Consider the following 27,722-nt stretch of genomic DNA (forward strand, 5'->3'; position numbering starts at 1 on the left):
TCAACAGCAATTCCAGAGGAGGCCCTTCCAAAAAACGTCAGAAGGGCCGGGGTGGGCAGCAATCTGCCACCGCGACCAAGGGCCCGGCCGGGTCTAGGCCCTGAGCTGTTACTTCCGCGTCCTCCGTTACCCACTCCGGTGGGGGTAAGTGTCCAATACTACCTGGCAGAGTGGAGAAAAATTACTCAGGACAAGTGGGTGCTGAATATTGTTTGCATTGGATACAGTCTTCGGTTCATCAGCCCGCCTTCAGCAATTCCACCGGTTTGCTCGCAGTTTCATCTGCGTGAGCTCCAGGCGGAGGCCAATACCCTGTTAAGAAAAAGGGCGATAGAAGACGTCCCTCTGTCTCAAAGGGGAAAGGGCCTTTACTCTCGCTTCTTCCTGGTGAGTAAGAAAGACCAGAACAAGTTCAGGCCCATTCTAGATTTGCGACAAGCAAACAAGTGGATTCGCAGGGAAAAGTTTTGCATGCTGTCTTTGCACCAGATTTACCCTCAGCTTCAAAGGGGAGACTGGCTGTGCGCGATAGACCCACAGGATGCATACTTCCATGTGCCCATTGCACAGAAACACCGGAAGTTCCAGCGATTCCAAGTCGGCGCCAATCATTATCAATACGCAGTTCTACCGTTCGGGCTGAAATCTGCGCCCAGGACCTTTTCAAAATGCATGGCAGTGGTAGCGGCACACCTGAGAAAGAACAAGGTGTTTGTCTACCCGTACCTGGACGATTGGTTGATCAAGGCATCCTCCTTCGTGGAAGCTCAAGCGCACTTCCAGAAGACTTCTGTTCTCTTGAACAAGCTGGGGTTGCACATCAACATGTCCAAGTCTTTCCCGATTCCGGTCCAGTGCCTCCAGTACTTGGGAGCCTCCATCAATACGCTGTCAGCAAGCGTGTCTCCTTCGGAGAAGAGACGTTTATCACTCCTTCGGAAGGCTCAGGCTCTTATGACCGCTCCATCTACAACAGCGAGGACGGTGTCTTCTCTACTGGGGTCGATGGCCTCCTGTATCTTCCTCAAGCCATACGCACGGCTGCACATGAGACCGCTGCAGGAGTGTCTGGAGGATCAGTGGAACCAGAGACGAGGGAACTGGGACGACAAGATACGACTGTCTCTGCATGCTCTACAGTCTCTGAAATGGTGGTGTGCAGCGGAGAACCTCCTAAAAGGGGTTCCCTTCCAGAAGGACATTCCCACTCAGACCATCGTGACGGATGCTTCTCTCCACGGCTGGGGATACAAGGAACGTGGTCCCCGACGGAGTCCACGTATCATATCAATTTCCTGGAACTCCGAGCGGTTCACTTGGCACTGAAGGCCTTTCGTCCGTCCTTTCAGACCTACTCTCCGCTTGTACAGACGGACAATACGACCACGATGTATTACCTCAACAAGCAGGGGGCTTCGAGATCGCGCACTCTGTCGCAGGAGGCACAGGCGATCTGGCACTGGCTGCTGGCCAGAGGACTGACGATAACGGCTACCCACCTGCCAGGTGTGCAGAATGTTCAGGCGGACGCGCTGAGCAGACTGATTCAAGAAAACCACGAATGGGTCATAAACGACGAAGTACTTGGAGACATCTTCGCCAGGTGGGGCACTCCAGACGTGGATCTGTTCGCCACCGCCGAAAACAGCAAATGCCGAGGCTTCGCGTCCATGTATTACCAGCAGGGGATGCTGGGTAATGCGCTATGGATCAACTGGTCGAACAGCTTTCTGTACGCTTCTCCACCCATCCCCCTGATTCCGGCGGTGCTCATCAAACTGTCCCAGTCCAGGGCGCGGATGATCCTAATTGCCCCGGAATGGCCCAGACAGTGGTGGTTCACGGACCTACTTCACCGGTCTCTCCTTCCTCACATACAGCTACTGTGCCGTCCGGACCTTCTCACAAAGTTCGGGGGACAGATGGCACACCCCAACCTCTCGTCTTTGAGTTTGGAGGCATGGCTCCTGAGATAGTGCAATATGGCCATTTGAATCTCCCTGCGGAGTGTATGGACATATTGAAGGAGGCTAAGAGACCTTCCACTTGGACTTCTTATGCTTACAAGTGGAAGAGATTCTGCATCCGGTGCAAGTCCGAGAACTATGATCTGACGACATGTAAGGAAAATGTTATCCTTCTATACCTTTTACATTTGGCGCAGTCTGGCCTTAACTTCCATTCAGGTCCATCTAGCTGCGCAGACTGCCTACAGGAAATGCCCTTCACAGACTTCTTTTTTCCAAATTCCTGTTATAATGGATTTTTTGGAAGGCTTGAAGAAAGTGCTTCCTCCTGTCCGTCTTCCTTCGTTTCATGGGAATTGAATGTGGTGCTGTCCAGATTGATGAAGGAACCTTTTGAACCTATTCATAAGGCTTCGCTACAGCACCTGTCCTGGAAGTCGGCGTTCCTCGTGGCCAATACATCGGCCCGCAGGGTGAGTGAAATTCAGGCGTTGTGTTGTCAAGAACCTTATACTGTATTTCATGCTGCTAAGGTTGTAATGCGTACTCACCCTAAGTTTCTTCCTAAGGTTATTTCTGATTTCCATGTTAACCAGACTATAACGTTACCTACATTTTTTCAGAATCCTTCCACTCCAGCGGAAAGATCTCTTCATTCCCTGGATGTCCGAAGGGTGTTGAAATTTTATCTGGATAAAACCAAGGATATTCGTAGGTCAGACCAATATTTTAGCAACTATGTGTCAGTCAGGACTGGTCTTGCTACCTCTAAACAGTCCATCTCGAGGTGGATTGTGTCCTGTATACAATTATGTTATCAAAAGGCTAATAAGATCTTAGGGGGTAAGCCCAAGACTCATTCCACCAGGGGCAAAGCGGCCACGACCGCTTTGCTTCGTAATGTTCCCATTGCAGAGATCTGCAGGGCTGCCACTTGGAAGTCGGTCCATACCTTTGCTAAACATTACTGTCTGGACTCTGATGCCAAGGCAGATGCCCAGGTTGGGCAGGCTTCGCTGCGAAATCTGTTCACACAGTAGTGGGGTTGTTTTTCTTCTTCTCCACAGCCGCTTTGTGGATGGGCTTGCCATTCTATTCACTAGATTATGACTATACACAGAGATCCCCTACTACAGAAGGAGTAGATTCTTACCTGTAACTCCAGTTCTGAAGTAGGGGTATCTCTGTTATAGTCATAAGCGCCCGCCCTCCTCCCCGGTGGAGAAAGATGTTTATGTACAGAATGCTACAGGTCTAGCTTTATACGCCTCCAAAAAGAACTGAAAGTGGAGGGAGTTGCTATGCATTCTGGGATACCAGGAGAGTTCTGGAAAGTTTTCTTAAAGGCATGGTATCCCTTTTTAAGCCACATAATGGCAGCCTATGGGGGCTTGTCTGTCCTGCCCTTCCTCTCTATCATTCCAAGGGTTTGGTGAAGGGGGGAAATGTTTTCCATGGTGAAACCTGGCACACAGGTTTAAATGTGATATTGGTGGAATATCCTTTGCATTTCTAGTTGAAGTACTGGACAGGGTAGCCTTGCATGTATAGGCTGCATTATTTGTCTTTAATTCTCTCTTAAGTGTCTATGCAGGACTGCACATAAAGACAGCTTAAGAGATTATTTTTGATTGCTCCGGGGTCCCCGCACATGAGCGCGACTATTCACTAGATTATGACTATAACAGAGATACCCCTACTACAGAACTGGAGTTACAGGTAAGAAACTACTCCTGTCCAATCATGAATAAAAAAATTATGAGTTCAGTAGCATTCAATAGGAGTCTTGTTTTTTTATTTTCGTATTCCTGTGATTTTGCACGAAGACTTGTCAAACATATTCTCCACTTCCGGATAATGTAATCAATACAGCCAACACGCGTGTTTCGTCTATGGAAAATTGTCCAAAAGACTTCATCAGGGCTGTAATACATAAATATGTACAATCAATTACCATCTACCAACTCTCTCAGTTGGAAATTAAGCCTAACCTCCACCGGGTGGTATGATTAAATGAAATAGAAACCGAGAAAAAGAAGAGACAACACCCAATTTGTGTGCAGTATAGTAGACCAATCACCAATACGTGCCTTTTTAAAAAATAATTAATTAACTAAACTACATAAACACTTTAATGTTTTTATGTACCAAACAGCACAGGTATCAGATCACTCAAAGTTCACCTAATTAGTGAACAACCTACATGCCGCGCAGCGTGAATAATAAAACCAACCAGAATTATTCCATAGGTACAGTATGTATTGCTGACCTACTCACCTATAGCAACTAGTTTCTTATAAGCCTTCTTATTAATATTCACCGTTGTCAGAAAAAACTGTATATGTACAAAGTCAAGAGGAGATAAACACTAGCATCAGTACCAATAGTCACAGTATACTAAACTTCTCAATATCTCTAACTAACCATCCATATTCATCTACTTACTTAATCCAATTCAATCCAATCGTCAATAATTCTTGTAATCCAAATTCATTTCAAGGCCCGTTGGCCAAACATCCTATATCGCTTCTTCCAGGCTGTAAGTCCCTATTATAAATATAATACAAGCCATGAGTGAAATCTATAAGTAAATCGCTACTTTTTTCAATTATATTCCAAACCAATATCGTGGCTCAGTACATAAATCTTGTATTTGTGTTCGATTTACATCAAACTTAATCGCATTCACCTCTTTATTTTGATCTAGTACCAGTTAAACTACACGTTAAAATACACATGCGGAAACCACTCGGGGTCGCGTCACTGGCTAAAACACCAGCATAAATTACCATATTTTTAACCAAGATAACATAATTTTTTGGTATTTGCATATTTAAGCTCTCAGTACGAACGATCCCCAGGTGTATATCCGGAGCAGTTGTGGCGTGTTACGCCGCTGCCATACCAGCCAACTATTTAGTAAACGACATAGACATCAAAAGCGGAATATCGAACCGCAAATGAAATATACGGGCGCCATATTGTAATGGCATAAGAACCCGATTCAGTTATATTGGTTATAAGTAACTGTCTATTTAAAAAAAATAATTCATTAAAGCGATCCATCAGCAAAAATTATAACTAAACTACAATACTTAAAACACAGCGACCCACCAATATGCCGCATCTAAAATATCAAATTAAGTTAGAGGGCTACCTTCACGCTGCCTGCTACCAAATATCTACATATCATGAAGAGGCACATGGAGAGGAGTAAATGTAGTAGTTGAGCAAAGCGCAATTGTGGGGAGAATTGGAAACACCCAAATAGTGATAAGACACAGCGATACTCTCCACTGGAAGAGTACTTTGAGAGAATAAAATTTAAATTTACATACTACTGATACCAGTTCCTATGTACAGTTCATAATTCCAAACCGCAAAATTAACCTTACTCAAATCATGTTACCATAAGTACTACATATACATTATTTTTTATCCACCAACTCAAATGTTCTAGATCATGATTTTACATGGGTTGGCAAAGATTTCTGGGATGAGATTCAGCAGTAATGTACTCTTATTTTAAACATTTCAAGGTAATCAGTACAGATATATTTTGCATTGCAATAGATGTGTACAACAAATACAGCGATTCACGATACCAGCTCATTTCATATATGTATTTGAAGTACAGGGGTTACTAACAGATATTCCAATCATATACCTTTAACAGCCTAAAAAGTACTGTAACTCAGAATCAACATTAATACCCTGTTCTACCGCACGTCATTTTAAAATCCATCTTGCCTCACATTGGCGACCCTTAAGTTCTCTGTTTCCTCCAAGGTTATCACTTGATATGTGTTCTATGCCGTGGAACGTAAATGACAGATTTCCTGTCTGGCTTGGGCAATGCTAGCATGGTTGGCCAGGGGATACCTAAGGTCCTGTTTTTTTAATGCTTTAAAGTGTTCTGCAATCCTCTCTTTTAGGCATCTGATTGTACTACTGTGACGGGGTCAAGAGGAATCGGTAACAGGCGGGTCTTAGTTTTAACGGGTTTTATTAAAGTAAGTAAGTGATCAGTACACTTCTTTCTTGAGGACGTATTCCGTTGCGGCGACCTGCTTCTACTCGGCCTCCTATGATGTCGTTCAGACCGGTCCAGCCGTCGAAACACCTCCGGGCTTCTTCGAGGCTTTACGTCAGGATCCGTCTTGGCTCTTGGTGTAAAGAGACAGAAACAGACTTCCGTCAGTGGGGTGCTTTAAATATTTACAGGTGCAAGGAAAAGGGAGTGAAGACACATTAACCCGTGTGACCCTCTCGGTAGCGTACTAATTATAGTGCAAGAAAGTGCTCAAGAAAAAGGGTACACCAGGTCAAAAATCCGGGTCAGGTTTAACTATTCGAAGTGCCCTTACGACCCACCCAGTTCTGTATCGTATTGCGTACCTGGGACAGCCACACACCTCCCCTGGGTGTGTGGCGGGGCGATTCGTGAAACCGTTGGCCTCCTGGCTTGTCGTCCGTTCTCACTCCTCTCACTTCTGCAGGTTCGGAGTCGACCCTTCGTTCGGGCTCCGTCTCCGTAGTCGTTCTCTCCTCTTCGGCTTCTCTCCACACGTCTTCTCCTCTCCGGGTGAACAAGCACACCTGGTGTTGGCGTTCCTCCGTATAAGACGTCTCCGCGTTAGTGTACAGCCCCGCCCACTCCTCTACTGTTTCTTCGTTAAAGGGCCAGTGTCTCTCCTCGGTCTCTGGCGTGCTGTCTGTGGCTTTGAGATTCTGTGAAGGGTAGAAGAGGGGAGTTGAAGGGGAAACAATATCGGGTACTTGCAGTGTCACTCTGTTACAACTACCTATATAGATTTTAAGACATTTGCATCTGGTCGCATACACAACAAATTTTGTACAGCAATCAATGTGTTGATAAATCCTATAGTTTGCCAAGCCGTTATATTGAAATTCCTTAATTCCATGCTCTGCATACTTGCACATACTGCAGTGCCCACATTTAAAGTATCCTACGTTATGCTTATGTAACCATGTTTGTTGACTGTTCTCAATCCTAGGGTAACTCGGACTAATAATACTCCGGATGGTAGTCCCCCTTCTATATGAGATACTCGGTTTACTCTTAACATAAGTGCATATTGTCGGGTCTGAAGTCAATAGATGCCAATGTTTACTGAGAATGTTATACATTTTGTGAGACTAAGGATGATAGTTAGTTACTAATCTTACGCAATCAGTCTTACTGCTTTTCAGGTGAGCTATCGGTTTTAAGGTATCATGTCTGCATAGTTTCAATGATCTGTGTTTGGCTCTCCTGATTGTATCCTTATCATAACCTCTGTCCATAAAACGTGCTTCCATATCATTGGCACAGCTGAGAAGATCCTCATCCCTACTGTTTTCTCCGGGCTCTATATAATTCACCATAAGGTATGGCATTGACCTGTGCTTTGGGATGGGCACTAGTTGCATACAATGTCGAATTACATGATGTACTCTTTCTGTGAAGTCTGCTGTTAATTTTACCATCAGTCACACAATTCAGTGTCCAGGAATACAATACTCTCCTGGCTGGCAGACATAGTCAAAGACATATTATATTGATTGTTATTCATAGATTAGAAGAATGTTTTTAACTCTTCTGTACTTCCTGTCCAAATGATGAGACAGTCATCTATATCTCTTCCGTATTATAAGATATTTTCTTGCCATTTTGCACCGTCCGGGCCCCAGATGTGTGACGCCTCGAACCTCCCCATAAAGAGGCAGGTCGCCTGCATAGGCCGCCAGTTTGGCAGTGGTGTTGTTAATGTTTATTCCCGCTATACTGCTATTATCTATGATGTTACGGATCAGGGGTTCCAGGGCAAGGAGGAACAGCAGAGGGGATAGCGGGCAGCCTTGTCTCGTCCCCCTTTCAAGATTGAAGGGGGCTGAAACCGCTCCGTTTATCGCTATCTGGACTTTGGGGAATTTGTACAGTGCCATGACTTTTTGTATGAAGCTCGCCCCTAGGCAGTGCGCCTCCATGCTTCTCTCTAAGAAGTGCCAGGACACTCTATCAAAGGCCTTCTCTGCGTCTAACGTGATGGCTAGGGCTGAGTGATGTAGAGGAGTGTTCTGTGACCTGACAGAGGAGTCTCGTATTGTCATGGGACATGCGGGTTTTAAGGAAGCCTACCTGTGAGTTGCCGATTAGCTGTGGGAGCACTTTAAGTCTTGTTGCTAGGATTTTTGCATATAGCTTGCAGTCTAAGTTTATGAGTGAGATCGGGCGGTGGTTTTTGGGCCATCGAGGGTCTTTACCTTCTTTAGGTATAACAATTATATTGGCCTGTGCCCTGGACTCTGTCACTGCTCCCTCTGTCCCACAGTGGTTAAAGACTTTCCCCAGCACCTGTACTAGTTGCTCGTGGAAGGTTTTGTAAAAGGGTGCGGTGTACCTGTCCGGTCCAGGGGGATTGCCGTCTTTTAGTGCCTTGATGGCTGTAGTGATCTCGCTCGCCTGTATGTCCTAACCTAAAGCTTTGGCTACCTCTTCTGTTATCTTGGGAAGGTTAAGGCTGTCTAAGTAGTTTGAGCATCCCTCCTGGTCTAGGTTTTCGTCTTTCTTGTAGAGCTCCCTATAGAAGTCCATGAAGGTGTGTACGATTTCCTTTTTTCTGGTGTGTGGTTTGTTGTTTGCATCCGTGATTGTTGAGATACAGTGTTGCCTTAGTTTGTATTTGAGGTATGATGCTAGTGTTTTGCCTGCTTTGTTTGCCTCGCATAGGTTGATTTGTTTGTATTTCCTGATCCACAGTCCTGCTCGTTCGCTGAGAATTCTATTAAATTCGTACTTTTTTCTAGTAAGTTCTACGAGTTGCGCTACGTGTGAGGGATCTGCGATGTGTTTTCTTTGCAGTTCCTTGATATTTTGTTCGAGTTGGCTTAGCTGCGCTTTTGATTCTTTGTCTCTCCTGGCCTTAATTTCTATCAGTGTCACCCTGACGCTTCCTTAAGGGCGTCCCACAAGGACTTTAGGTTCGTGTCTGGTATGTTGTTCTCCGCGATATAGTCTTCTATGGCTTTGTCTATTCTGTCTTTGTCTTCCCTTTTCGCCATGGCTATATTATTAAATCTCCATCTGCGTGTGGTATGTTTATTGTGTCTGCCTGTGAGCTGAAGGCTAATGCACGAGTGATCTGATATTGTCCTAGCTGCGATGTCTGTGTGTTCTATCAGGTGTGTTTGTGAGGCAGAGATGAGGATGTAGTCTATCCTACTGTACGAGTTGTGTGGGTTGGAGTAGAAAGTGTAATCTCTGGTGTCGGGGTGTTGAAGGCGCCATGGACCTTGTAGGTTGAACTTAATGCATAGGTTTTTCAGAGTCGTGAGGGACGTCGGGGGTCTGGTTTGTGAACCTGATTGTCTGTCCAGGGTGTGATCTAGTGCTAGGTTGAAATCGCCTGCCAGCACGTTCATGTCGCATGGTTGGTAAGCATCTATTTTCCTCGTTACGTCTTCCCAGTAACTAGTGTCGTCTGTGTTGGGTGCGCAGGTGTTGGTTATCAGTATTGTTTCCTCTCCTCTTTTCAGTTGAGTGATCAGTGGTATTCCCTGGTCGTCACACTGTTCTTTCTCAATAGTTAGCTTAGCTCTGCTGCTTATCAGTGTGATGACGCCTCTTTTTTTCCCTACTGCCGGAGAGCAAGATACCTGACCTATCCATCTTGCTCTGAGTTTGTTTGCGTCTTCTTTGGCTAGTTTGGTTTCTTGTAAGAGGATGATATCTCCTTTGGTCTTAGCTAGGTAGTCTAGTATTTTCTTTCTCTTAATCGGGTGATTTAGGCCCTTGACGTTGAGGGAGACTATCTTCAGGTCAGCTTGCAGAGCGTTGTTGTTATTTGGCGTCATGGTTTGCGTTGCCCTTGCGTGTGTTGTTGAGTGCGATATGGGTAGTGTCTGACTGTTGTGTATGTAGTTTTGGTGCGAATGACCTAGGTGAGTATACAGTGACGACCGAGACAAGGACATGGACATAACAAAACAATACGAACTAGACGGACGATATGTACACCGAAAACCCCCTCCCCTTCCTGCCCCCTTTCACCCCCCTCCCTTCCTACCCCCTCCCTGCAACTTCGTTGTACAGTAGGCGTGCGACTGCAAGGTCCCTTCCGCCCCACTACAATTCCCAGGATCCTCATAGATCGCTTCATACTACGCAAACTTTGGCTGTGCGAGTTTAGGCGGATCGGTACGTCTCTTGAAACTTATGGTAGGTGACTCCAGTGCCCCACCCCCCTTTGTCCATTAAAGGATATAGACATTTCTGTGTTCCTTGAGCCTCTTCATTCCATTACTTAAGCGTCTGTCTATATCTCTGCCCTTCCATCTTTGAGGTAGATGTTGCTTGGCAAAGTGTCTTTGGTGTGCTTACGAGGTAGATTACTTTGTATAGATTAAAGTCGCCCCCCAAACAAAAATGAAAAAAACTCTGGTGTCTAGTGGCTTCTGCCCCCATTGGGGGCAGATGGGCCTAAAAACATACTGCTACTCTGCCTCCCAAAGAGGGCAAAAATGGTCACAATCATCCTCCTATAAAGGGGAGTAACCCATGTCCAAGGGGCGGCTTCCCACCATAGAAAAAACCCCGTGGTGGGCTACTGGCCCAACCAAAAAAAAAATAATATGCCTAACTGCCCCTCAGGGTGATATCAAAAGGGATGATGGACGGAGCGCTTCAGCAAATCTAACTCTCAACCCCGTCAACTGATCAGAGTTTAATCCATCATCATTCTTTAGCTCACTCCACCACCCCAGTTCAGACATGGCTATATGCAAATCAGTCTGACCCGGTGCGCTTTCATTGCCCTAAGTTGGTAGTGTATGCCCAGACATGGGTCTCTTTGCCACTGAACTCAAGCTAGCCTGGCTGATGACTGCTGATTAGCCAGAAACCGGTCCCAGGATGGTTGTTTCCGGGCCAGGGAAAACATGGCTTAGCAGGACTGTTCCCATGAGGCACGAGGCACTGGGTAACACTCATTTGCATATGGCCATGTCTAAACTAGGGTGGTGGAGTGAGCTAAAGCATGCTGACTGGAGAATAATTAAATCTCCCCCCCTCCCCAAAGGGGACAAACAAAGCCAAAATGTATGCCCCCCAAAAGGGAAGTGACCCTTGCCCAAGGGGCCACTCCCCACTACATTTATTCAATTGGCCCAGTGGGCCGAATACATTTATTTAAATTTAAATCAGCCCCTCCCCCCAGGAGGGCAAAAAAAAATTATAGGCCCACAAAAGGGGAGCGACCCTTGCCTAAGGGGTCGTTCCCCAAGACTAAATTTTTAAATATGGGCCCCCTAAAATGGCCCCCATGGGAGTGATCCTTGCCCAAGGGGTCACTCCCCAGCACATTGGCACAATTTTTTAAAAAATATTAAATTCTGCCCCGCCCCCCCCTTTTCTGGGGACAGACAAAGCGATCTGCATTGCCCTCAAAAGGGGAGCGACCCTTACCCAAGGGGTCGCTCCCCAAGACTAAATATTTTTATCTGCCTCCCTAAAAGGGCCCCTGCCCAAGGGGCCACTCCCCAGAACAATGGCCGAATGTGCGCCAAATATGTGCGAAAATAATTAAAATATTGCCCCCGCCCCCCCCGGTGGGCAGACAACGCGATTCACAATGCCCCACAATGGGGAGCGACCCTTGCTCAAGGGGCTGCTCCCCGATCTAACATACCTTGCCAAAAGTAAAAAAAATATTAATAATAATCCCTGCTGTCTAGTGGGCATTCCTGCTGCACGATCGTGCACCAGGAATGCTCAAAAGAGGCATACAGGGAAAGGAAAACCCACCCGATGCCTCTTTCTTTGAAATTCGCCCCTCCCCAGCCACCGACGCGCAGGAAGCAAATGGCTTCCCTGCGCGACGGTAAACAAAAGGAACCCCCAATGACGTCAGCGAGTCATTGATGACGCGGAGGGGGGGGGGAGGCAGGGGAAGGTCTTTCCCTGCCTTCCCCGTAAAAAACGTTAGGATCGTGCATCCACGGGGGAGCGCAGGAGCTTCCCCCGTGGGTGGGTCTCATGACGAGCTCAGCTCGTCATGAGCACAGCGCGACTGTATGCCATGACGAGCTCAGCTCGTCATAAGCATAAAGGGGTTAAAGAGCACTGATTTTTGTTTGGGTTTTTGGTTTTCAATAGTTCGAATAGTCACCTCATGACAGGTAAAGCTAGATCCAGTGTTGGTACGGTCTTTGCCCCTCATGACATTGATATAATTTCCGCAATATTTGGAGGTGGATACTTGTCCACTAGCACATTTTTCTTTGGCTAAGGCAGGTCGACCCACAGCCTGATGTCCTGTACAGGTTTGCGTGCTCCACCTCTGCAGCCTCCACCTCTTCCATTATATCTGCTGCTACCAATCTATACATTTACATGCTTCGAACAACTGCAAACTTTGAGGAGTTTATCTGACAGGGAATGAAAGTGCACCTCTACAAGAAATAAAGCAGCCAAATAGAAAGGGCTAGTAGTGCCTAGCTTGCCTAAATCTTGCCATGTCTCACTACTATGGTACTTGGTTGAATGGGCTAGAAGATACACAGATTAGGGGCGGCATAAGATTGATCACTGCCCAAGTGAAGGTTATCTTTGTGAGGCTGTGTGGGAGCCTATGGTTCAGCGAAGCACCAAATCCTACTTCTCCCCAGTCACAAGTGCAACCTTAAGAGCCTGGGATGTCACAACGATAGTCTAACAACATTTGTGTCAGGTTTCAACAAGCAGAGATTCAGAGTGGAGAGATGGAGGCTGCAGTGTACTGAGGGACGAAGTACAAAGTACAGGGTGGTGAGTCAAAACTTTTGAGCAATCAAAAGATTACTTTTGAATGGCTGAAACACAGAAATACTGATACATACAACATACCAAAATGCTCTGGAAAGAGCGATCAGTATAACACTCGATTCAGAACAATGTGTTGGCATAATCAAAAAGGTATATCAAAACAGGACACAAGGGCCGCAAGCAGACCCTATTAAAGATATTCTATAGTTGGTGCTTCACACTGGCAAGGTTGTGTAAAGTGGGCCACCCTGGGAGGACACATGTTGAAGGGGCTTGGAGAGGTGGGGACCCTAACCCTTTGGTCATCAACATTGATAATAACCATTTTGGGAGATTATAATGCAAATAATGGAAGAAGTTACAGAATCACATTTCCCATAGGCAGTCCTACTGGGCATCCAGTGACATCCCAAGTGCTACTGGCAGTGAAACATACAAAAGTGGAACTTTGGGGGCACAGCAAGAGTGCCAGTGGAAGCTATGTGGTTTTTGAACATTTGGTGGCGAGGGGAAATGGAAAAAAAGATAAGAGCAGCTCAAGGAAAAAATAAAAAATTAGGACACAATGGGTTATATGATAAAAAATAAACTAATTATATAATCCAGGATTGTAACAAACAACAATGCCCTAAAAGACCAAGAGTTATGAAAGTTCTAGAGGAATCAAAATTTGAGGAATATTATACAACTAAACAAGAAAAACACTTTAAACACTTTAAACTCAGACAACTCAGGCACAGCTGAGTGATGATGAGCAGCCGCAAAACATCAAAAGAAAAGTAGTACTATTTCTGCACATATTTATAGAAAGGAGAGAACATTAGTTACAATGGTGATGGTAGTGGAGGGGCAGGCGATATGAAAGTTCCTTACGTATGGAAACCTAGAATGTTCAACGCTATGTCAAACGATGGACCCTAGTTTATTATATTTTTCATAAGCAGACTTTTCTGATTTGCAGAACAAAGTTTCTGCCATCTCATTCTGTATTTCTTTGCTTAAGTTGTATTTTTGTCCATGTTTTTTTCCTTTGTTTTAGACAGTAGTTCTGGGAGTGATTCAAATTTTAGTGAGGAAGAGGAGGCAGAGTTTGTGAACAATAAAAGTAAAAAATTAAAACGGACAAAAAAGAAGGATACTAAGCAAAATATGACAACTGAAAAGAAATCACCGAAATCAAGACTTAACGCTGCAGGTGAGCCCTATTTCTGTGCTGTATTTTTGATGTTTTTTGGTCTGATATTTAACTTAGTTGGAATTTGCACGTTTTTATTTGCTTGCTACTTAGTAAAACAAAATTGGATTTCTTTTACATGGTTACAGTAGATGCACATCTTTTTTTGGTATTATTGACTTATCTAGTGCTAAAACTTTTCACTCCTTATGGCAAGCTCTTTTTGACATTTCAACTTGTTCATAACAATGTGTTATTTATTTTAATACAACATATTTTATAAATGATCAAACAAGTGTGCCAGTCCGGGGGCCCCATCAGTACCCACCCCCACTACATCTTCACTAAAGGACTCTTATCGATCAGCGAAGCACCCATCTTCAACACCTCCACATTCTTGAACACCTGGAAACATGGTACCATCAACCCCCTGCTCAAGAAACCATCCGCTTACACAGTTACTCTTTTGAACTATAAACCCATCTCCCTCCTACCATACCCGGCAAAGGTCTTAGAGAAACTTGTCAACTGATTCCATACTGACGCCCCCTGCAACCACCAGCCCTTCGACACCACGCAGTCAATATTCAGGCACAACCAGAGTACAGAAACAACACTCATCACTGCCACAGACAACATGTGCATTATCCTTGACAGAGAAGAAACCTCAGCCCTTATTCTCTTGGACCTCCCTGCTGCATTTTTTAAAATGTTTTTTTTTTTATAGAATGTTTATATGGCACGAACTAGACCCGAGCCATCAGGTATCAGAGCGCTTTACATGAGCTACATTACATTACATTAGTTACAGATGGACATTCATTTTTGTTAGCCACGGGGAGATAAAGTGCTTTGCCCAGAATCGGAGGATGTTGAGCGTCATTGCAGAGACTCGAACCGGGTTCCCCAGCTTCGAGATCGACCGCTCTAGTCGTAAGGCTACAGCCCCTCCCTATTTGACAAGGTCTAACCCCCCATCCTTATCAGGTGCCTGCACGAGATTGGCATTCAAAGATTAACTCTTAGATGGATCTGCTCCTTCTTAACGAAGAGAACACAAGCTGGCAGCCTGGTACTTTACCCCTTGGAAGCCCCCAAACTCATCTCTGGCATGCCTCAAGTTTCATCACACAGCTCCACCCTCTTCTACGCATAAATAATCACCCTGGCCAACGTGCACGCAATATCAACATCTTCATTGATGGAATAGAACTCCTACTCTCCCTCTCGAATAATACCCCCAACATAAGAAATAGGTGTCGCCTCGTGAATGACCAAAGTAGTTACTGGATCCAAAGCCAACTGTCTTGTGTTCAACACCGACAAGACAGAAGTGGTAATCTATGACAAGAACACCTCACCATAGGACTGCAAATGGTGGTCTCTGAACTCAAACACACTCTAACTCCCAGGAACCACGCAAGGAACCTCTGAATAATCAACAGCAAACTGGACATTACCGCACAAGTAAATGCTGTTACTGCATCATGCTTACACAGCCTGGCTCCCAAGGAGCACTAGAAAAACTGTCACTCACGCCCTAGTCACTGGCAAGTTTGACTACAGGAACAACCCCTATGCCAGGATCACCAAGCATTTCACTAGAATAATACAAACCATCCAGAATTAGGAAGATAGACTCATCCTCAACTCTCATCACACCACATCGCATGAAGCTCCACTGGCTCCCTATACACAGACATGCTTGTTTAAAACTTCTCACACACACTTTCAAGGCACTACACAACTTAGGCCCCACCTTCCTGAATAGTCGTCCTCCACCACCCAGACACCTCCGCTTCGCAGGACTCCTACTCGTATGCATCTCAAGCATACACAAAACCAGATCAGGAGGACGGGTCTTCTTTTACATTGCTCCTAAAGTTTGGAACGGCCTCCTACTCCACATCCGAGTCTCCTCTCTTCTTGAATAACGCAAGTAGCTGAAGACCTAGCTTTTCAATTAACTAACCAGGGCTAGGTGGCAGAATACTCTTGAGGGTGATGAATTGCTTTACAAAAAGAGATAACATACACTTCAAAGAAGCCCTTTTCTTGTGAAATGGTTGTTTGTGACAGCAAATGTTATCTGCTTTTATTGTGACAACAGATGTTATCTGCTTCCAAATGTATTTTCACTACGACATGGACATGGGGGCAATTGCTTTCTTTGTGATAGGATGCTTTGGCAAATGTAATTTTTTTCCTCCACGCATGGGGAGAATAACTGATTTGCTCAGAATCGAAGGGGTGCTGTGCCGAGACCTAAGAAGCATTAGCAAAGCCAAAAGGTCTCGACTTTGAGACTATCAGCTCTTCCATTGTTTTTGTTATTGCTGTACAGCTGGGCATTGCCGACTTTGGCAATGATTTGTAGTCATGCTGTATGGCAACATGACTGCTTTACAGTATGGCTAAAAAATAATAATAAAAAAGAACTATTATGCATCCAGCGCTAATGCACTTTTAAAAAAGAAAGCGTATGAGCCTTAGCTACTTGATAGCTTAAAAAATATAGTTTTTTATCATCCACGCTTCTCTACAGCATGGCTACAAAACATTGTCAAAGCCAATCGCTTCAACAGGTGGGACATACTGACTTTGTCAAAGCTTGTTTTGCTTTTGGTACCAAGATGCCTGCTAAGGGTCCCTGTATGTTTTAAAAGTAGTTGTTCAATAATTCATACTGGCTTTAACGTTTTCTTATCGATATTGCCTCATACTGGTTCTACACTAAGTTTGTCTTGTTCTTGCTTATAAGGTTGCATATTGGTTCTATACTGGTTTGTGCTGGTTAAACATATAAATGGTACGTCATGTAGAATCAATCTGCATTTAACTGTCTTTTAGTTGGATAGTCCCATACTGCTCTTTCATTCATGTGTGGGTTTGTACTGGTCTTGCACTAGTTTTAACTGGTCCTTGCAGGCCTGACACAGATCACATACTGGTTTAATATGGTTTTAACTGGCTGTTACTTGTAGGTCTTCCTGCTGCACCTGTACTGCATCTTACAGATTTTAAGTTTTACCCATTGATACGGCTCCTTACTGGCCCTATATGGTTTTAACTAATTATTGCAATTTCTAAACAGTTTACCTGCTAGCTGATCTTAACTGGTCCATGCTGGTATAACCCCATGCTAGTCCTAAAACGTTGTTTTTTGCTGGTATGACCTATTGATCCGTGAGTGGTTTTGTTTTAATTGTTTCTTGCACCAGTAGAATCGTACTGTTACTGTACTGTCTCACAGAGGTTTCAACTGGTTCCTATTGGTGCAGCTTAATAATACTACATTGCTGGTTTAAGATTGTTCGTTGTTGTTTCATCTGGTTCTTCTTGGTCCTATAGTGACCACTATGAGTACAGTTTCAGTGATTCTATAGTGGTTCATACTGTTTTTAACTGGTCCTTGCTGGCATGGCGTTGCGGTGTCCATGTAAACATTTGTGAAGTGCCTTACACTGTTGCTTTACTGGGTCTAATTATTTTTACTGATATAGCCTCATGTTTGTCATATTCATGTTTTATCTGATTCTTTCAGGTGTGATCTCATATTCCACCTGTACTTGTTCTCATATTGCACCTGCACGTGTTCAATCAATAAATCATGAGTTTGTAAAGCGCGGCTACTCACCTGTGAGGCTCTAAAAGCGCTAAATGGGCGGGGGGGGAGCTGCTGATACGTCTGGGCATGGAGGTTCAGTCGAAGAACCAGGTCTTGAGATCCTTCCTGAATTGAGTCAGCGACGAAGGATTGCCTGAGGTGCTGAGACATGGTGTTCCAGGTAATTGCAGCGAGGTAGGAAAAGGATCTTCCTACGGTTCTGTGAATCCGTGGGATGGTGGCTATGTGCAAGTTGGGTGTTGCGAAATCGTCTGGCGGGGATATGGCATGATGGGCAGTGATTCCGATATGCTGGTACTGCATTGTGGCAGGCATGTGTGAGAAGCTTGAAGGTGATCTTCTTATTGACTGGGAGCCAGGGAAGTTGTCAGAGGTGTTGTGTTATGTGGCTGTGGCGGAGGATGTCGAAGACCAGTCTGGCTGCAGTGTTTTGTAGGTTCTGAAGTTCCCTGAGCTGTTTCTGGGTGACGCCAGCATAGAGTGCGTTGCAATAGTCAAGTCTACTGGTGAAGAGTGTGATCATTTATCTGGATTCTGTGAGGATCCATCTGATAGTCTTTTGAAGGGAACAGAGAGTGTGAAGCAGTTTGTGGAAACACGTTGATCTGGCGGTTCTTTGTGAGCGAGGAGTCCAGTAGGATGCAAAGGTTATGTGCATGGTCTGTGGGGGTGGGAGGGGTTCCCAGTGCAACGGGCCACCAGTAATCGTCCCAGGGTGAGGGGGCAGGTCCTAGGATGAGTACTTCGGTTTTGTCTGAGTTGAGCTTGAGGCAGCTGTCCTTCATCCAGGTGACAACAGCCTTCATCCCACTGTGAAAGTTGATTCTGGCGGCTGTGGCTTCGTTGGAGAGGATCAGCTGGGTGTTGTCTGTGTAGGAGACTATGTTGAGTCAGTGGCTAAGGACGATGGGCGCGAGGGGGGCTATGTAGACGGTCAAGATGGTGGGGCTAAGGGAGGAGCCCTGGGCCACTCCGCAGCTGATCTCTGTAGGTTCTGAGAAGAACTGAGGCAGTCTGACTTTCTGTGTTTGGCCGGTAAGGAAGGAGTAGTTCCAGTCAAGGGTCTTGTGGCGGATACCAGTGTCGCGGAGTCTTGCGGTTAGGGTGCGGTAGAAACCGGTATCGAAGGTTGCCGAGAGGTTCAGTAGTATGAGGGCTGCAGTTTCGCCCTGGTCGAGGAGGGGGCAGATGTCATCAGTGGCGGCAAGGAGTGCGGTCTCAGTGCTGTGGTTACATTGGAAGCCAGATTGGGAGATGTCCAGGACATGGTTCTCTTCGATAAACTCTGAGTGTTCGGCGTTGATGGCTTCTCGATTACCTTGGCTGGGTAGGGAAGTAGGGAGATGGGCCTGAAGTTCTTGAGGTCTGTCAGGTCGGCGGATGGCTTCTTCAGCAAGAGGTTGATCTCTCCATATTTCCAGTCACTAGGGAAGGTGGTGGTTTCGATGGAGCAGTTGATGATACGACGAAGCTCTGGGGGGATGGATGTGGCTGCTCTATGGAAGATGTGATATAGGCATAGGTCTGATGGGGCTCCGGAGTGGAAGCTCTTCATGGTCTTGAGTGTGTCATCTGTGGTTAGTGGAGTCCAATTGAGCAGGTTCTGTTGGGGTGTGGCGAGGTTGTGTGCTGTGGTGACTGGCGTTGTGGCAAAGTATTGGGTGTCGAATTTGTCGTAGATTTGCTTGATCTTGTCGTGGAAGAAGGTAAGTGTTAATGTTGGTTTTAATTGAGTCATACTGATGACATGCTGACCATTTACTCTTTTTAAATCGATCTTATTGTTCTAATTTCATACTGATATTTTCGTTTTTTTCTCGGTGTCTGCAGTGCTTCAGCTACATAACACTTTTGCCTGCTTTGTTGTATTAGAGTCTTTGGTAATGCTTTTCAGAGCATTTGATGAGTTGTGAAGTTATCGGTGCCACATAACACACTGTTACTGCTTATTCTAGCATTGAAGATGGGTTCCTGATCCAAAGATGGCCTCTTATTTCATTAGGTAACTGATAGTGCAGCCCTTATGTTAGACCTGACATCCTTGGTGTGGTCTTCTCCCAAACTATTCCCCTTCACCACTCCTGTTTTCTGAAATTAGTTTATGTTGGCATTAGCACTTTACCGCTGCTAACCAGTGCTAAAGTGGTTGTGCTCTCTACCGACACCATGGTAACATTGGCTTACACCGAATTGGCACATTTATTTTACTTTAAATCCCTAGTATATGGGGACTACATCTACCAAGGGTCTGTAAATTAAATGCTAATAGTGGGGCTGCAGCACTCGTGCCACCCAGAAAGGTAGTACTTTAAAACATGCCTTATGCCTTGTAATTGCAGCCTGTAGTGCAGTTCAAGCTGTCAATTTAACCTGGCAAAATAAATGTTTTGCCAGGCCTAAACCTATCTTCTGAATACATACGAGTCACCTCAAGGTAGACCCTAAACAGCCCAAGGGTAGGCTTTTATAATTAAAATGTTGGACATGTGTTTTTAAGTTTGTCTAGTCCTTGTAGTGAAAAACTCCTACATTTGTTTTTAACTACTGTAAAGCATGCATCTCCTATTGGATAACATTGGGTTACCTTGTTACTTATAGTAAGGGCTAACATTTAATTGGAAACCGGTATGTGTCACTTTGGGTCTCAAATGAACTGTAATTTAAAATTCTCTTTAATGATCAAGTCAGATTTTAATTCACAATTATGAAAATGCCACTTTTAGAAAGTTAGCATTTTCTTGTCCTAGCCATTTGGTGCCTGCAGCGAGTGTCCAGGGTCATATGAGCCTGCTCTTAGACTTTGTGTATTCCCTCCAGACTGTGAGACAAAGTAGCTTAGCAGTGGATATGATGAGCCATTTAGACAGGATTGGTGGGGGCAGAGCTATTCCCTGCCCCACTTGCACTTCAAAGGGGCTTGCACACAAAAAAAAGAACACTAATCTTTCGAGACCCCAGACGTCTTGGAGCCTTGGGAGGGAAAGGAACCCACTTTCAAGAACCAGATGTGGGGTAGCCTGAAACATTCCCCATCTTCAAAGACTGGTACCAGGTATAAATATTGGACGCTTGGAGCACACTTTCAGGATGGTTGTGGAACTTTTGGAAGACTTCAGAAGTACTGCCTTGGGCCCACATGGCAGTGCCCTGTTGCTTCAATCCTGACTTATTCCCCAGAGTGCTGCTCTGCTGCTACCAAAGAACTGTGCTGCTGCTCACAGCATGCCTTGCTCCCGAGAGGCCTACTCTGCTGCTTGAGGCCTACTTTGGTGCTTAAACCTAAGACTACCAGAGTGACTTCAAGGGCTAGTTGGCTTGCCTCCTGTGTGAGTTATAGGAATTTAACATGCACATGGCCTCTGCTGGAGTGAGTCTTAACCCCCAAGTGGTACCCCTCCAGTTCTGGACTGTGGTTGTGACATTATTTCATCAAGGTGCTGCTGCTGCCGCCTAATTCTAAAAGTTGGGACGTAGATAACATTTCACCAAAAAGTGTCCCGAAAACCAACGGAAAACTGTGACTTTGTTGCTCGCTGATCTGCCCAAGGTGCATCCTTGGTCAGCCTGACTCATCTGTAACTTTCACTTCATTCTTCTCTGCAGCAGCAAATCTTTAAGCTAGACCTCTCAGCAAAGGTATACGGCCCGGGGTAGTATACCTTTGATTTTGACGCTCCTTCACAATACTGCTCACGTGGAACAGTGCATCATCTCTCCCACTTTTTGCCGGTTACCAAAACAGAAAGTATTCCTCTGATGTTGGCATCTCTGTAGTTTTCATTCTGCCTGATCTGTAGACCGCATTATCAATATTTCAGCAATCGGTGCAGTAGCTCGTTCATTTCACTCAGATTCCTTCAGCTCACCCGCAGCTTCGTCTTTTTGTGGTATGTGTATTTGCTCCACCACCTTGTAGGTTCTATAGTGGCTTTGATAGGGTCACCCAGTATTGGGTATGAAGGCAGGTTTTTACTTCATTTGTTCCAGTTTGCCAAGGATTCATCATACATTCATCCGGGAGGGGTGCCTTATTTCACCTCTATGAGCATCATCACTGGTTGGCCAGTTCTCTTAAGGTCCCTCTGCTGTATCAGCACAATTTCCCATACTGGATTGTTTTATGTGTAGGTCAGATTTTAAATTGCCACATATATGTGCATGTTGGTCTTGACAGCCCTCACAGTGATCAGAGAACTGTGATGAGGGACCGCTGGCTACCCTGGGGTCCCTTGTCTGTATCCCTTGTATTATATTTCCACTGGAACTTGCTCAGTGGCCCTCTTTCTTTGCTGATGATAACGGTTTCCTATTTGAATGGTCTCATGCGCTACCGGTTTATACTGTTTTTAGGTCTCGCCTACGCAGTGTGCATGCGCTGCATAGAAAAAAGACCTTTAGCATTCGCTTTGGTTTTTGTCCCAAAAACGTGCACGCGTTTCATTGCCTTCAATGGCAAAGCGTGCACATTTTGCGATACCCTTGTGGGAGCGAGCTTGACACCATATGTTTGTAATTAACTTGCAAACACATGGTGCCCATGGCTCGCTCCCACAAGGGAAACGCTTTGTGTGCTCTCACAACCCGGCGACTCGGAAGCACCAGCGCTCACTTTCACCCTCCTGACTGTGCCTCATTAAACTGAGCCACCATTTGTTTGTTTGGCCGCGGGGGAGGGCACTGTCATCCGTTCGAGTTTTAGCTTGTGATATTTTTTCCCAGTCACTCCCGCTCAGTGTGACCCTGGGGCAGCCATACTCTGTTAGGCGCTGCCGAGGAACAGTTTCCGACATCTGTAGCGGCTGTACACGGGCATCAGATAGTGTGTGCTTCTCTCCTTTGCTGGCTACATTTCACCAGTAAGTGACCATGTTTTGCTACCCATTGGTGCGGGGTCACTGGGCAATGCTTACAGCCTCTAAACCCCCACTCTCACCTAGATTAGAATAAAGGGAGCGTAGTGTATTTCATCTGAAAGAGACACGTTAGTGATAGATTCCTTACCTTAGAATATCCCCAGGCGTCAGACTGGATCTGGAAATTTTTGCGTAGCAGTACCCTCGCGCGTCGGTAGGCGTCGTCTGCGGCTCCGCGTCCGTCGTCGTGGGTGCCGTGATGACGTCGTCGGAGTACTTAGATGCCGCCTCCGCGTGCTGACGTCAGTTCTTCTTTTTTCCGCGCCAGCAGCGCAGATCCGGAAAAAGTGGTACCTTAGTCTTTTTTGACTAAACTTTTTTGATCTCTTTTGATCGTTCTTTTTCGAGTCTTCGACTCCGAAACGGTGCCGGTAGGGATGCCTTGTGAAGATTGTGACCGGTTGATGTCGGTCACCGATCCTCACCGTCGGTGTCTCCACTGTCTCGGCGTCGACCACGACGACAAGACCTGTTCCGACTGCCGGGTCTTGACTTCGAAAGCTAGGCGGGAGCGGTCCCGCAAGCTACTCGAACTCCGGCAGTCGGCCCCGCGCCGTGAGAGGTCGCGGTCCGGACGGAGGTCGAGGGACCGGTCGCGGGAGCGGAGTCATCATAGCTCCGGGAGTCGACATCACTCCTCTGGGTTGAAGTCGTCAGGTAAGCATAAGAAGTCGAAGAGACGGCATCGCTCTTCCGACGCTCGCTCGACGCGGCCGGCGGTTCAGGTGACACCGCCCACGCGGCTCCGTCGGAGTCGCAGGCGCCGCGTCCGGCCCCATACCCTCCGGTCCCTGGGCCGCGCACGACGCAGGAGGAGATCGAGCGGTTCCTCATGGCCATGAGGTCCCTCACTCCCCCGGCGGGCTCCGCGGCGCCTTCGGGCCCAGCGGACCAGCCTGGGGGGCCTAGCAGGTCGGGGGCTCCGGCCCCAACGCCGTCGAGTGCTTCGGCCTCGGCGCCGCCGGCGCCGCAGGGCCCGGCGCCACAGGGCCCCACTGGATCCGGATCAGGGTCGCCGCCGGTGGACCTAACGACCTCCCCGGCACCGACCCCTCAGGTGTCGCACCCGGCGCCGTCCCTGAGGCCTCCCTCGATCCGGCGCGGCGCTGCTGGGCGCCGCTTCAGACGCCGTTCGGAGGGTTTATCTTTCATGAGCCGGCCCCATCATTTACTAACCCTGAGTACTAGGAGATGGGTGATGAGGAGGATTGGGAGGGGTCTGAGGACCCTCTGACACGTGAATGTCAGTCCCAGGAGGACTGGACAGGTGAACTTGGAGAGGCCAGTGGTCTGGACACTTTGCCAGACACTGGCTTTGTCTCACCTCCTACCGTGGCTTCGGAGGAGGGGGCAACCTACAGTGTGGTGTTGATGAGGGCGGCCAAGGCCTTGGGCCTTGAGCTCCCTGTCGCGGCCGTGAGGACTAACCTCCTCACTGAGGTCCTTAAGCCGCAGTCATGCTCAGCCGAGCCTCTACTGCCGTTTAACGAGGCCTTAACCGACGTTCTTTTGGGCACTTGGTCCAAGCCCGCTACAGGTTCGCCTGTAGATAGGAACGTGGCCAGACGCCACCGCCCGGCCCCGGGCGACCCATGTTTCCTGTCCACCCACCTCACCCCTGAGAGCCTGGTGATCCAGGCCTCAAATTCCCAGACAGCATTCCCGTCGGCTCTGCCTGACAGGGAATCCAAGAGGTATGAGTAATACGGCAAGAAGGTATTCTCCTCCCTCAGTTTGGGACTGCGGTCTTCCAACACCGCATGCCTCTTGGGCCGCTACACCCACTCCTTGTGGGACACTGTCGCGGACGTGCTGCCAGAATGCCCATTGGAGGTACGGGCTAAACTCGGCCAAGCCCTTGTGGAGGGCCGAGATGCGGCACGTTATTCAAATCGGTGTGGACTGGATACCACCGATTCACAGGGCAGAGCGATGGCAACGATGGTGGCGATTCGTCGCCACGCCTGGTTGAGATCCGCCAACTTCTCGGCTGATGTCCAGAATACACTGATAGACATGCCGTTTGATGGCCGTCGCCTTTTTGGCGACAAGGCAGACCATGCGCTTGAGCGCTTTAAGAACTCCAGGGCTACAGCCAAGTCCTTGGGCCTCTCGGCCCTGCGCCAGCAATCGGCTGCCTTTCACTTCTTTCGTGGCCACGGAAGGGGTGTTCCCACACGTGCTGCCAGCCACGCGCCGCAGGGTAATACCCAACGCGATGGCGGCCGTGGAAACCGCCATGGCGGCGGTCGGGGTCAACGGCGAGGTCAGTCCACACCTTCCCCCGCGGCATCTGCCTCAAAACCCTCCTAGTCCGTGCTTTCAGGCCCATGTGTCGCCAGTGGGGGGCAGGGTTTGCCATCACCTCCTCCACTGGCACACTGTCACTTCGGACAGGTGGGTGCTGCAAATTGTCCGAAAGGGCTACTCCCTCCCCTTCGAGACGACCCCTCCAGCCATGCCACCGCGTATCGGGGGATCATTTGCGACCTCTGCAGGAGGAAGTTACGGCCCTCTTGGCCAAGGGGGCCATCGAGCGCGTTCCTGGGCCAGAAGTAGGGTGTGGTTGTTACTCCCACTACTTTCTAGTACCCAAGAAGGGCAAAGGGGGCCTACGCCCTATCTTGGACCTCCGGAACGTCAACGGCTTCCTCCGGAAGGAGAAGTTCAAAATTCTGACACTGGCTAAGGTCCTAGCTGCCCTGGACCCAGAAGACTGGATGTTAGCGTTGGACTTGCAGCACGCTTATTTCCACATCCCCGTCCTGCCGGCCCACCGGCGCTACCTGCGGTTCACGGTTGGCCACGAGCACTTTCAGTTTACCGTGCTCCCCCTTCGGCCTTACCAGCGCCCCACAGGTGTTCACTAAGGTGATGACGGTGGTCGCAGCTCATCTGCGCAGGTTAGGGGTTTCAGTCTTCCCCTACCTCGACGACTGGTTGTTGAAGGCGGGCTCGCCCAGACAGTCGTCAGCCACCTCCAGACTACGGCAGACCTCCTGCACCAGCTGGGGTTCTCCCTCAATGTGCCGAAGTCGCACCTGTGCCCCTCTCAGAAGCTCCTCTTCATCGGAGCGGTTCTGGACTCAGCGCAGTTTCGGGTTTATCCTCCCGAACAGCGGGTCCGGGATATTCAGGCTTTGATTCCACTATTTCAGCCTTTATCCCGGGTCTGTTCAGGTTGACGATGCGGCTTCTGGGGCTGATGGCCTCCTGCATCCTACTGGTGCATCACGCCAGGTGGCGGATGCGGGCTCTGCAGTGGGATCTGAAGTTTCAGTGGGCCCAGCATCAGGGCAATCTGTCCGACCACGTCCTGACCTCGGAGGGCACTGCGAGACAGCTGCAGTGGTGGCTCACAGACCGCGATTGGGTCAGCGGCAGATCCCTCTCCCTTCCCCAACCGGAGCACGTGGTTGTGACAGACGCGTCCCTTCAGGGCTGGGGAGGCCACATGGGAGAGGCGGAGATCAGAGGCCTCTTGTCTCTGGCGGAGGCCCAGCTCCATATCAACCTTTTGGAGTTGCGGGCGATTCGTCTAGCACTGAAAACATTCCTCCCCTCTGTCCGGGGGAGTGTAGTGCAGGTGTTCACGGACAACACCACCGCCATGTGGTACTGCAACAAACAGGGCGGGGTGGGGTTGTGGACCCTTTGCCAGGAGGCTCTGCGCCTCTGGCAGTGGCTGGAACGCCAGGGCGTGACCCTGGTGGCTCAACACCTGGCAGGTTATCTGAACGCCAGGGCGGACGAGCTCAGTCGTCGGTGCATGATGGATCACGAATGGCGTCTGAACTCTGACGTGGAGCAAGGCCTCTTTCAGCGATGGGGAGAGCCTTGGTTAGATCTATTTGCCACCGAAGAGAACGCGCAATGTCATCAGTTCTGTGCATTGGAATTTCCAAGGCGGCACTCGCTAGGAGACGCTTTTGGTCAAAAGTGGAGTTGCGGTCTGTTGTACGCCTTTGCGCCTATACCACTTCTGCCCAGAGTGCTGAAGAAGATCAAGCGCGACCGGGCCCAAGTCATCCTTGTGGCTCCGGACTGGGCACGAAGGTACTCAGTATGTCAGTCGATCCCCCGGTTCGTCTGCCTCTTCGGGAGGACCTTCTGTCGCAGCAGCAGGGGACGGTCCTCCACCCGAACCTGTCCAGTCTCCACCTCCATGCTTGGAGATTGAGCGTCGACAGTTGAGGCCATTTGACTTGCCTCCTGAAGTCTGTAATGTCATTCTGGCAGCCAGGCGTCCCTCCACAAAGTCGGTATACGCCTGCAGGTGGAACAGATTTGTGGCATGGTGCACAGCAAAGGCTGTGGATCCTCTTTCTGCCCCTCTCTCTGAGGTTCTTCTCTTCCTTCTTTCTCTTGCCCAGCAGGGCTCTGCTCTGGGCACTATCAAGCCCTTTCTGCCCTTTCAGCCTTTCTAAGGCTGCCTGATCAACCTTCTTTGTTCAAGTCCCCTATTGTAAATCGCTTTCTGAAGGGCATCACACACACGTTCCCTCCTGTTCCGTTTGTGATGCCTCAGTGGGACTTGAACCTTGTTCTTACATTTCTGATGTGCGCTCCCTTTGAGCCACTTCACAACCGCCTTCTTACTTTGAAGACTGCCTTCCTGGTTGCCATCACCTCTGCCAGGAGAGTTAGTGAGCTCCAGGCCCTTTCTTGTACTCCTCCTTTCCTTTCTGTCCATCCGGACAAGGTTGTGTTGCGTACTAAGCTATCTTTCCTGCCCAAGGTTGTCACGGCCTTCCATATCGGGCAGTCTATCACTTTGCCCACCTTCTTTCCGCCACCGCATCCCTCTAAAGAGGAAGAGCGGCTCCACCGACTGGACCCAAAACGTGCGCTTTCATTCTACTTGGATCGCACACGCCAGTTCCGGGTGTATGACCAACTCTTTGTTGGTTACGTGGGCGCTAAGAAGGGGAAAGCGGTGCACAAGAGGACCATCTCTCGGTGGATCATCTTGTGTATCCAGGCATGTTATTCCTTGGCTAAAAAGGAGCCCCCTGTTGGCTTGCGGGCTCATTCCACCCGGGCCACAGCAACTACAACTTCCCTGGGCTGGGGAGTGCCTTTGCAGGACATTTGCCAGGCAGCTACGTGGGCCTCGCTGCACACGTTTGCAAGACACTACTGCCTGGACAGTCAAGTCCGGAGGGATGGCTTCTTTGGCCGTTCCGTCTTCCAGGACTTTCTGGTGTGATTATTGGTTCGCAGACCCACCACCGGG

The 27,722-nt window shown here is 48.0% G+C and overlaps 1 protein-coding gene across 1 annotated transcript in view; it reads left to right on the forward strand.

Moving 5' to 3' along the window:
- The window catches only part of RAD51AP1 (RAD51 associated protein 1), a 393,892-nt gene that overhangs the window by 179,060 nt on the left and 187,110 nt on the right, over positions 1-27,722 (forward strand). Inside the window, exon 9 of the mRNA XM_078673979.1 lies at positions 13,811-13,966. Coding sequence (XP_078530105.1) covers positions 13,811-13,966 — 156 coding nt within the window. The remainder of the gene's footprint in view (positions 1-13,810; positions 13,967-27,722) is intronic.

This window comes from Lissotriton helveticus, chromosome 1_1, assembly GCF_964261635.1.
Source record: "Lissotriton helveticus chromosome 1_1, aLisHel1.1, whole genome shotgun sequence".
NCBI classification, from domain to species: domain Eukaryota; kingdom Metazoa; phylum Chordata; class Amphibia; order Caudata; family Salamandridae; genus Lissotriton; species Lissotriton helveticus.